The sequence below is a fragment of the Anomaloglossus baeobatrachus genome, chromosome 5 (assembly GCF_048569485.1).
Source record: "Anomaloglossus baeobatrachus isolate aAnoBae1 chromosome 5, aAnoBae1.hap1, whole genome shotgun sequence".
NCBI classification, from domain to species: domain Eukaryota; kingdom Metazoa; phylum Chordata; class Amphibia; order Anura; family Aromobatidae; genus Anomaloglossus; species Anomaloglossus baeobatrachus.
In genome coordinates, this window is record NC_134357.1 from 163,931,685 (window position 1) to 163,943,304 (window position 11,620).

The 11,620-nt window shown below is 41.9% G+C and overlaps 1 protein-coding gene across 1 annotated transcript; it reads right to left on the reverse strand.

The window, feature by feature from the left end:
* Positions 1–5,584: 5,584 nt before the first annotated feature.
* LOC142309817 (uncharacterized) lies at positions 5,585–7,909 on the reverse strand. Its single transcript, XM_075347273.1, has 3 exons — positions 7,760–7,909; positions 6,529–6,966; positions 5,585–6,297 (listed from the first exon to the last, which is right to left on the reverse strand). Exons 2-3 carry the CDS (start codon positions 6,964–6,966, stop codon positions 5,770–5,772), a joined length of 966 nt encoding a protein of 321 aa, XP_075203388.1. The 5' UTR covers positions 7,760–7,909; the 3' UTR covers positions 5,585–5,769.
* Positions 7,910–11,620: the final 3,711 nt, after the last annotated feature.

An 11,620-nucleotide genomic window follows, 5' to 3' on the forward strand; every position in this document is an offset into this window, starting at 1 on the left:
CAAGAACGACTTCAATTGCGATCTCGTCATGTTTGACACGTACCAACAATTCACCCCCTGCTGCGAAATCGCTGATCGATGCCGAACAGCTTGGGCCATTTTTGGCTCGTTGGAGTCCTGCTGGGCTGCATGAATCTGTATGTTTGACACCCTATTTACGATTTCGTTGACGACCTAGATGAGATGCACGAAGGCGTGTTGTTGCGTCCCCGTTTCCACGCCCCTTCTGCGCCCATTGGTTGGCGCTGAGAACAATAGTGTTTAGTTACGTCGCCATTTCCGCGCCCCCTCTCTGGAACGATTGGTTAGCAATGAGAACACTATTGCGCTCTGATTGGGTATCACTTCATGCTTTGTTCCCTTTTGAGTCTTCTAGGAGCAAACCGGTGACTACACCCAGATTCATTCGTGCTTTGTTCCCGCTTGCTTGGTTTTCGGATCAAAGCTGCATCTTCCCTCATTCATTCCCGAGCGTGTCGCTGTATTACAGATTCATTCGTGCTTTGTTCCCGCTTGCTTGGTTTTCGGATCAAAGCCGCATCTGCAGCCGCATCTGCACTTGTATATCCCTCATTCGTTCCCGAGCGTGTCGCTGGGAGGATCGAAACTGCGATTATTAATAGATAGCATAGACGGCTGCATTTTCTGGACGTGGTAAGTCATTTTCGTAAAGTCTATGTTACTTGTTCCATGTTTTTGTTATAGTATGGAAAGTATTTGTGTTTATAGATAGTAATTATTTTTGCGGATCATCAAAGTGGTTGGTTGTTATCTGTACACATATGTCCTTTTGTGCGTCCATCGTCCTTTTATGTGTCCTTATGTAGTATTGCTGGTTATTTTGTCTCTCTGATACAGCCGCCATTTTGTTTCTCTGACACAGTTACAGCCGCCATTTTGTTTCTCTGACACAGTTACAGCCGCCATTTTGTTTCTCTGACACAGTTACAGCCGCCATTTTGTTTCTCTGACACAGTTACAGCCGCCATTTTGTTTCTCTGACACAGTTACAGCCGCCATTTTGTTTCTCTGACACAGTTACAGCCGCCATTTGTTTCTCTGACACAGTTAGAAGTGGTGCACTTCTATGGGGGCGGCCATTTTAGTGTCTCTTTTACACCCCCCAAAAAATGTGATTGGTTTATAGCAACTTTTCTCATCTTTACATGTTTTTTTGCAGTGTGGACAACATGAACGACATGCAGCGTGTTGTGCTGGGTGCTGCATTGATGTTTGAGGCCGGTCGGCTACGTGAAGTGGAACAGAGGCGTTCCAAACGAAAGCGCCGCATGTGGACCAGAGAGTGGCTGCAGAAGAGGTACAAATACTCCCACATGCAACTGCTAAGAGAGCTCCAGGAAAATAATCCTCAGGATTTCCGCAATTTTCTGCGGATGTCAGAAGAATCATTTAGCCTTTTACTCGAAAGAGTTACGCCAATTATTCAGCGCAAGAATACAGCGATGCGTGCTGCCATCCCGGCAGATGAAAGATTGGCAGTCACGCTGCGTTTCCTGGCCACCGGACGCTCCCTGCAAGACTTACATTTTTCTTCTGCAATTTCAAGGTCCCTGCTCAGCATTCTTATCCCGGAGACATGTAGAGCAATTTTCCACAGTCTGCGTAACTACATTGAGTTCCCCAAAACTGTGGAGGAATGGCAGAAGATTGCCACCGATTTTGAACACCTTTGGCAGTTCCCAAACTGTGGTGGTGCTTTGGACGGGAAACATGTGCGGATCACTCAACCACTGAACAGCGGCTCCTATTTTTATAACTATAAGGGCTATTTCAGCATCATCCTAATGGCCCTTGTGAATGCCAATTACGAATTTATTGCTGTTGATGTTGGCATGAATGGCCGGGTTTCTGACGGTGGGGTTTTAGAACACACAGGCTTTGGTGAACGTTTGCAAAATGGTGAACTGCATTTGCCCCCCAACTCTGACACTACCGCAAACCTTAACTTTGTATTTGTGGGCGATGAAGCCTTCCCACTTCATCCCAATCTCATGAAACCATTCCCACAGAAAAGTCTAACGGCGGAAAGACAAAGGTTCAATTATAGATTATCAAGGGCACGCAGGGTTGTGGAAAATGCCTTTGGGATAATGGCAAATCGCTTCCGCGTTTTCCACACACCAATTAACCTGAGTCTACCATCAATAGACGCAGTTGTTTTGGCCTGTTGCGCCCTTCACAACTTTCTTCGACGGCGAGATGCTATTACGTACTGTCCAACAGGCTTTGTAGACTCTGATGACTTAAATGGCGAAGTGGTGCTTGGCGAATGGCATTCTGAAGATCCCGCAATCGCAGGACTTCAACCATTGGCGCCCGGCAGAAATACCGATGATGCGAAGGCCTGTCGAGAAAAGTACTGCCAATATTTTAATGGTCCTGGTGCAATTACGTGGCAGCATTAGATAAACTTGTATTGAGCACATTTATTATGCTGAGTTTTATTTTCTTGTATTGATTGGTTTTAGAAACTTCCCTTCTTAATTTTAAAAAATATATGGTTACTTGTATTATGTTCATCAAATTTATACTAATTTTAAAATATATGGTTACTTGTATTGTTATGTTCATCACATTTATAATAAAATGTCATTTTTGCAAAATGATTACTTTAATAAACAGTTGTTTTAACTTTCCACAAGATTTGTTTGTCATTCATTCACTATTAAGGGCTACTGTGGGGAGCAGTACCACCATTGCTGCCGTTACATCACCCCCGGAGGCCCCAAATTATGAATATGAAGCCTTATATATTTTCATTTGGGGTTTTTAAACGGGGACGTTTGTGCGTCCCCGAAACCTTCAAACGACATCTCTTTTTCGATTTCTTATAATTGTATGTGCGCTCGCAGTGTGTGATACCACGACCCCTTGACACAGCATTTGCGTCATGGCGCGATCTCATTTCTGCAGCAAAGATCATTCTGATTTGTTAAAAGTGCGTCGCACTTTCACCTTCAAACATAGCATTGTAATATTTCACAAATCAACAATCCCGCCATGGCCGACGGCGGCCATTGGCTGGAGCAGGATCAACAACGTCCACCCCAATCTGATTGGAGCTAGCGTTCACGTGACGCTATCGGTCGAATCAGATGTGAAGAGGCGTTACCGCGGGTGACGAAACTGCGTTTGCTACGTAGACACACCAGCGAACAATGGCGGCACGCAGGAGGGCAACAGCTTGGGGAGAGGCGGAGGTCCGGTACCTAATTAGAGAAGTGGATGCTCGCGATTATGATTGCCGTGAGGCGCAAGAGCATCCACTTCTCCATAAGAAAGCGGTATTGCGCAGGATCCAACGTGGGTTGAGGAGGAGATTTCATTTGGAGCGCACCTGCGCCCAGATCCGAAAAAAATTAGCGGATCTGCGGTACCGCTCCAGTGCCCGGATCTCTGCCATACAAGCAGAGTTACAAAACCAAGGTAGGCGCAGGAGTGTGCCTTGGCAACGTATAATGGTGTTCTTAAATATATATCTATTTATTTTTATATATATATATATATATATATATATATATATATATATATATATATATATATATATATATATCTCTATCTATCTATCTATCTATATATATATATATGTATATATATATATTTATTCTAAAAATAAATATATAAATATATAATACATATATAAATAATATATATATATCATATATATATAAGTCTATACATATATTTTTAAATTAAATATATATATAATTCATATTAATTATATATAAATATAAATATAAGAAAATATACATATATAATAAGTAATAAATATATTGATTTAAATGTATATATTTAGGATATATATATCCTTTTACTTAATTAAAATTATATATATATAATCTATTTTATAGATCGATAGATTATATATATATATATAAAACATATAAAATATATATATATATATATATATATATATATATATAGATATATAGATACAATTCGAAAAATATATTTAGATATATATAATAATAAAAAAAAAAAAAACATAATATATATCTATATATAATTATAAAAATATATCATATATTAATTATATATATATATATAATTATAAAAATATATAATATATTAATTATATATATATATAATTATAAAAATAAATATATACAGATAATATTTAAATAATAAATATATATATTTTAATGTATATATATTTATTATATATATATATATATATATATATATATATATATATATATATATATATTTCCCATGAACTGACAACCCTCTATCAGCACACAGTTTTCATATGTTCTGATATACCTCTTGTCCTTGGCACCCAGCTTCGCCATGCTTGGCAAAACATCATTCCCTCACCACCCAGCTTTTCCCATATCAGAGAGAGCATGGCAAAGCCGGGTGCTGTGGGTAGTGGGTCTTTTTCCCTCAGCACAAAAAAATTCCATCTCCTGCTTGTATTTTTGTACCCCCTCATATCTAGTTCTCCAAATACAATATTGGCCCCCACATAGCCTTCCATATAGTATAAAGGGTTCCACATAACCCTTCAGATATTAGAATGCATCCCATAGTCCTCCATGAACTGTAATGAATTTCCTAGAGTTCTCCATGAAGTTTCATTCACCCCAGAGTTCTCCATATATTATACTGCACCACATATTCCACAATGTGTTCAAATTCACCCCCATAGTCCTTGTATAAGGTAGGCTACGTAGTCCGCCATATATTTCAATGTACCCCCCACAGTCCTATATGTATCATAACGCAACCACATTAAACTTTATATTTTCTTAAGAACCCCCAGAGGAGCAAGGGGCCGCAGAGGAGGGAGAGCATGTGCCCGAGCCCCCGGTGGATCTACAGCCACCAGAGGAGGAGGAGGAGGAGGAGGAGGAGGAGTACCACCCACAGGGGCCACCGGCCGGATCGCCCCCCGGTAATTTTTTAATATAACATTAACGCCATATAAAGTACAAAACAAAAAGCTGTTGAGTACTATAAAGTGTTTTTTGTTATCATAGATGCTAGTCCAGGCTCCATAAGTGAGTCTGTATCGGACGAGGGGGATAACCGTAAGTCATGAATCTCCTACTTTGTAATAATAAGCAGAAATAAAAATTATGATTTATTAATTTTACCATTCCCTCCATAGGCATACCCACTTTGGCCGAAATCATGTCCTCCCAAAGAAGGATTTTGTCGGCCCACAGGAGGCTGATGGCCAGAGTGGAGCGGCATGCGGCGCTGCTGGCCCGTTATGTGGCTGGACAAGGGGAGGGCAGCAGCAACTAACGTTTTTTTTTTTTTGTTATTGTATCCATATTCATGTGTTATAAAAAATTTGAAATTGATATCTGCTGTTTGGTATGTCTCATTGCATAAAGCAAGTTAACAGCTATCACCACTCACAAACTCACCACTCACAAACATCATATTACATGTAGGCATCTGTATAGATGCACCAATCCCATTATCCACGAGGGGGGTGACTAGGCTTTACTGGTTGTTTGCTGTACATGAGTGTGTGGGTTGTGTGGTGGTATGCCAATGAGGGTGGAGTATGGTACAATCTCTGTAACTACCGTGTTTTGCCAGGGCATCACAACCATATGCTGAATTAAGTAACGCAGGCAGCAAGATTGAAACAACATAAATTTATTATTACAATGAAAATATAACAATCAATTGAAATTAATTTCAAATAACAAAACAACAACAATAACAAAATTTAGTGGCCGTCTTCATATTGGTGGACATATTCAGGCCGGGTGGGAGATGACAGTTGGCTTAAAAATGAATCATTTGAATACCTGGGATAATGTGGGGGGGGAAACTGTGGGGGGGGATACTGTGGGGGGGATACTGTGGGGGGTGGTCAAGCTGCAAGCGTGGTGGATGCATCCTGTTCGGTGTACTTTGCAGGGGCTGGCGAGGAATCCATGTATTAGAATCATGGGACTGGTTCTTCTTGCATATCGTGTCATTGTCATCCAGTTCTCCTCGGCCTGCCTTTCTTAGGACTTCCAACATCAGTCTTTCGGCTTGCTCCCTCTGTGTGGAATCCAATTTGCAGAGTCTGTCCGATGCAAATGCGGCAAAGCTATCGACTGGGGTGCTTTTTGGCTGTGATAGCAGTTGGGTTGCCAAAGAATAAAATTCAGCCGATGTCACAGGGGTGTTGGCCTTCTTTTTGCGTAACTGTCTTCGCCGCATTTCACCAGAGGGTGCAGGTGCCTCATTATCCTCCACAATAGGCTCGCTCGATGTGGTGGGGTTCTCATTCAATTGGGGCCTCACCATATCTGTCTGAGGGTTCTGCGGGAACAGAAAAATAAATGTTAATTAAAAGTCATACATTAATAGTTAGTAAATTTAATTAAAGTGTGACAAAATTGTATTGGAGTGTACTTATCTGAACTGGAAGGGATAACATTTCCAAACTGCACAATAAATCATGGCAACAATAAGTTACTATTTTGTGTTCCTCAATGGCATGTACATAAAAAGTTTGAATACTATGTAACGTGAAGCAAATAAGGTACTTACATCTACAACAGCGGAGGTGTTGTCATCGATCGGGATGTCATCGTTTTCAATGTCTGCTTCCAGGTCTACGTTTCTTTGGTAGGAGCTTTCCATCATTCGTGGTAGCTCCTGGTCCCTTGTGAATTCCAGGAGATTGAAATACCACAAGGGAGAAACATATACCTGGTCAGTGCCGGCCCCTGACTTTTTTGATTTGTCCACCTTATTTGCTTCTTTCTTATATACAGTCCTCAAGCCTTGGATCTTCTTTTTTACTACTTTGACATCCACCGCCTCGCCTCCACTGTGTTTTTTAAAAAGATCCACCAGTTGGGCATAGGCGGCTTGTTTTTTTATTCTGTCTGAATATTCTGTGGATTTGATTCTCCACAAGCAGGGCAGTGATTGATACAAATCCAACAGCTCACGCACAAAGTCTTCTTTGTTATAATAAGCCATCTGAAATAAAGAATGAAAAATTTATATGTAAACATAAAAGAAGTTGCAATAAACCGATCACAATTTTTGGTTATGGTGTGGCAGAGACTAAAATGGCCGCCCCTATGTGTGGCAGAAACACAAAATGGCGGCTGTAGCTGAGAGACAAAAGATGAAAAAAATCCAGCACTCAAAGCATTCAACTGAAATTGTTTTATATTTTATTCATGGATCTGTGTAATTATTAAAGACGTTTCGGTCATCCGACCTTCATCAGTTTACACAGAAAAGGTTCTGTAGACAGTATGTGACATTGACTGCAGACCGGGACGGGCAGCTTTTTCCTCTGGTCCAGCTTTTTCATATATTTCTACAGAACCTTTTATGCGTAAACTGATGAAGGTCGGATGACGGAAACGGCTTTAATAATTACAGAGATCCATGAATAAAATATAAAACAATTTCAGTTAAATGCTTTGAGTGCTGGATTTTTTTCATTTTTTGATCTGGGGTGGGACCCTATCCAAGCACCAGCGACTATAGAAGGAGTGCCACATTTCTATATTTTATTTAATGAGAGACAAAAGAGCCAGCAATGCTAGGATAGGACACATTACAAACAGCACTATGGAGAGACCCCTCTTTAAAAGGCATTATACACACACAGATAAAAGCCAGCAACTTTAACTCACATAATAACTATTAACATATATCTAACAGCAATCAACTCACATAATAAATATTAACATATATCTTAACAGCAAGAACATTATTCAAAAAAAAGCCCACCCCCCCAACAAGAAAAAAGACCTACCTTTTCAAAGAAGTGTATATCAATGTAGAATCCAAGCGGAATCGCAAATACGATCTCACCGACACTCGACAGCACTGCAAGGATACTCCAGGTGCAACTGCGGCTTCGATCCGAAAAACACACCAACAAAGCGACCGGGTACAATGGACGAAGGAATCAGGGTGGAGACGCAGGTTCTATCTCAAAGCAAAGCGCAAAAGAAGTGACAAAGGGTGGACGCGATCCAAAATTTAACCGCTAGATACGCCCCCTGCATGCCCAATCAGAACGCAGTATTGGCCGCCAATGAAAGCGGAGGGGGGTATGGAAAAGGCGACGCAAATGTGACTCACTGCATAATGGGATTGGAATCGTTAACATAGTAGCTGTGTGACAGGGTCCTTATCAATCAGAGCGGAGGGGGTGGAAAAGGCGACGCCCGCCCGGCCGCCCAATCAGAACGCAGTATTGGCCGCCAAAGAAAGCGGAGGAGGGTATGGAAAAGGCGACGCAAATGCACGCCTACGTGACTCACTGCATAATGGGATTGGAATCGTTAACATAGTAGCTGTGTGACAGGGTCCTTATCAATCAGAGCGGAGGGGGTGGAAAAGGCGACGCCCGCCCGGCCGCCCAATCAGAACGCAGTATTGGCCGCCAATGAAAGCGGAAAAGGCGACACAAATGCACGCCTACGTGACTCACTGCATTTTACTACGCCCCTAATGGGATTGGAATCGTTAACATAGTAGCTGTGTGACAGGGTCCCAGCGATTTCAAAGATCGTTATACGGGACGCATGCTCGTTCATAAACTCGTTATGTGTGACACCCAACATGCGATTTCAACAACGACTCATAAACGATCCAGAAAGTGTGACGTAGTAGCGATCTCGTTCACGATCTCGTTATGTGTGACTGGACCTTAACTGTTCTGCCAATTTATCAATTAATTTAGCCATTGGAGAGAATCATTATGGCGGTCATTGATGTGCAATCAAGTAGACAGTACTTTTTTCTTAAAGCAGCAGTAAGTCACTTTGCCCTCAGAGGCTCTGGGTAATTGCACAAGTTCCCACATAGTACCTGGATTTTTGTCTCTTTATTTACACATGCTTTATTAAAATGCAAATGAAATGAAAATGCATTGTTTTACTTGATATATATATATGACAATGTGCACTAGGGAGTAAGTGATTATTACTAGCAGGATTTATGCTAGCCTTGCACCCCAGAGAATTAAATGTATATGTATAATATTTATTCATATTTATTAATTTACATAGCACTGTTAATTCCACAGTGATTTACATACAAATGACAACACTGACCCCATTGAGGCTCACAAGTTACTTATCAGTAGGCTTTTTGATTGTGGGAGGAAACCAGAGTACACGGAAGAAACCCATGCAAACACGGGGAGAACATACAAACTCATTGCAGATGTTGTCCTTGGTGGGATTTGAACCCAGGACCCCAGCGCTGCAAGTCTGCAGTTCTAACCACTGAGCCACCATGCCACCCATATGTCTTTATGTTTTCTTGAGCTTCTCTGATGTCTTCATAACTCCCTTTTTTCAGCATGTGCCCCAAAGCCTGTCTGCCAGGACCAAGCACCAAAGTGCTGCCCAGATCCATGTGCACCTGTATGCTGTCCAGATCCATGTGCAGTAGTTTCTTGCCCAGGTATGGAAAGTCATAGTACATGGTTCTAATTCTCTCTTGTAAAAGTTTGATATCACTGATTTATAATTAATGCCGTATTTTTAAAATGTCCCAACATTTGGGGGGAAAGCGGGGGGTGCGTCTTATAGTCCAAATGTATGCTATGGGGAATGAGAGTGCTGTGGTGGAGCGAGTCATTGGCGGCATGAGCAGGCTGTAGCAGCGACAACCATGACCACGTGGGCCCGCTCATTAGCCTTTTTTCATATGCATGCATCCTCCCCCCGATCATCTCTCAGCGCTGAAGCCGGTGCTGACAGGTGGGTGGGATGATGGTCGGGGGATGTGCGCATAATTAATGGCCAGCCCACGTGATCATCCCTGGCAGCTACAGCCTGGAGTGATTATGTGTGGCTATATTCACTGCCCCCGCGCATCATCATCAGTGCGGTGGGTAGTGAATAAGTATGCTCACCGGCCACCGATCCCTACAGCATCGCGATGTCCTCCTGTCTGCCGGCCCACAGATGTGTGTGGAGAGCGGTGCACACAGCGATGACATCATCGCTGTGCGCACGGCTCCACACAGGTCAGTGATGCTGCTGCTAACACAGACTGGAAGACGAGCGATGCTTCATGGAGCGAGGAAAGGTGAGTATAAACGTTTATTTTTTGTGTGCCACAGAATGCGGGCCATATACCAGGATGGGGGTATATAGAAGGATGGGGGCATATACGGTTACCTGGATATGGGCACATACCAGGATGGTGGACATATATACAAGGATAGGGATCATATACAAGGCAGGAGGATCATTACCAGGATAGGGTACCTTAGTAGAGAATTTGGGGACATTACCCCCATAACAGTGTCAGCAGCAGATCCTCACCCCATAACTGTGTTTCATGACCACATTTTTTGCTTAAAATTTCCTCTAAAATCAGGGTGCATCTTATGGTCCGGTGCGTCTTATAGTCCGAAAAATATGGTAATTGTCTTGATGCACAAATAAACCAAGTGCAATTTAGAGTAGACAAGGCTTTTGAGCAATCTTTGATAAAGGGGTTGTCCTGGCTAAAGTGATAAGTCTGCAGTCACTCTATGTGATTGTAGACTTATGAATCCCCCCAGCGCATGCAATATGAGGATTTTCCTATTTCTGTGCTGAGAATGGCATGACCGCAATTGCGCACTGAGCATGTTCCTGGCCATTACTACTGGAGCGGCCTTGCTCCATGCAAATATATTGAGCAAGGCTGCTCTCACTGGATGGCCATGCCTACTAGTCAGACATTCCCACTGCATACACTTGTGTGGAGCGAGGCTGCACCCACTAGTTGGGTTCTGCCTGGGAACATGCATAGCGCACAATCGCAGTCACGTGACCGTCATTACCTGCTCAGAAACTGGTGAATCCTCACAGCGCACAGATTTATAAGTCTGCAGTTACATAAAATTTCAAATCACCTCCATTTGGCCCCATTAAAAATAACCCCTCCCACATTTTTTTGTGAAAACTTTTCTCTTTTCTTCACCCCTAAAATAATAAAAGCGGAAAGTCAAATTACGATGTAATGTTTCTACAAAATGTACAATGTAAAAACGATTGACAAAAAAAAATCATGTCAAAATTCAGTTGTTTTTTTTCCCCAATTTCTTCACATTTGGAAATTTCCCCACTTTACAGTAAGCTATGCGCTAAAATGAATGGAGTCATTCAAAAGAAAATCTCATGCTGCAAAAAAACAAGCCCTCATATGACGGAAAAATAAAAAAGTTATGGTTCTGGGAGGAAGCAGAGGAAAACACCGAATGAGGGGAAAACCGCAATGAGGGGAATTGCCCCACTCATGAAGGGGTTAATAGAAAATAATTATAATTGACATGTTGATATTAATATTGAGCAGAATTAATTTCAGCCTTCCCCTAAAGTCATGTGGCCCCTCTCCTCTGCTTTATTATGTATAGTGCTATGTTATATATAGCTCTGTAATTAAGGGCAAAAAAATTGTGCGCCGCCATCTTTCTCATTTTGTCTGCATTTTGTCTGCAGCTGTGCGTTAATCACCTGACCTAACACATGATCTAGCAAGGGGAACATGTAACATGTCATGTGATACATCAAGGCTGGGGGGCTCTCGACTTCAAAACGACCCGGAGCCCTGGCTACTCTTAATCTGCCCCTGGCTGCAATGTTAGGTGACTAAAAGGTCAGAT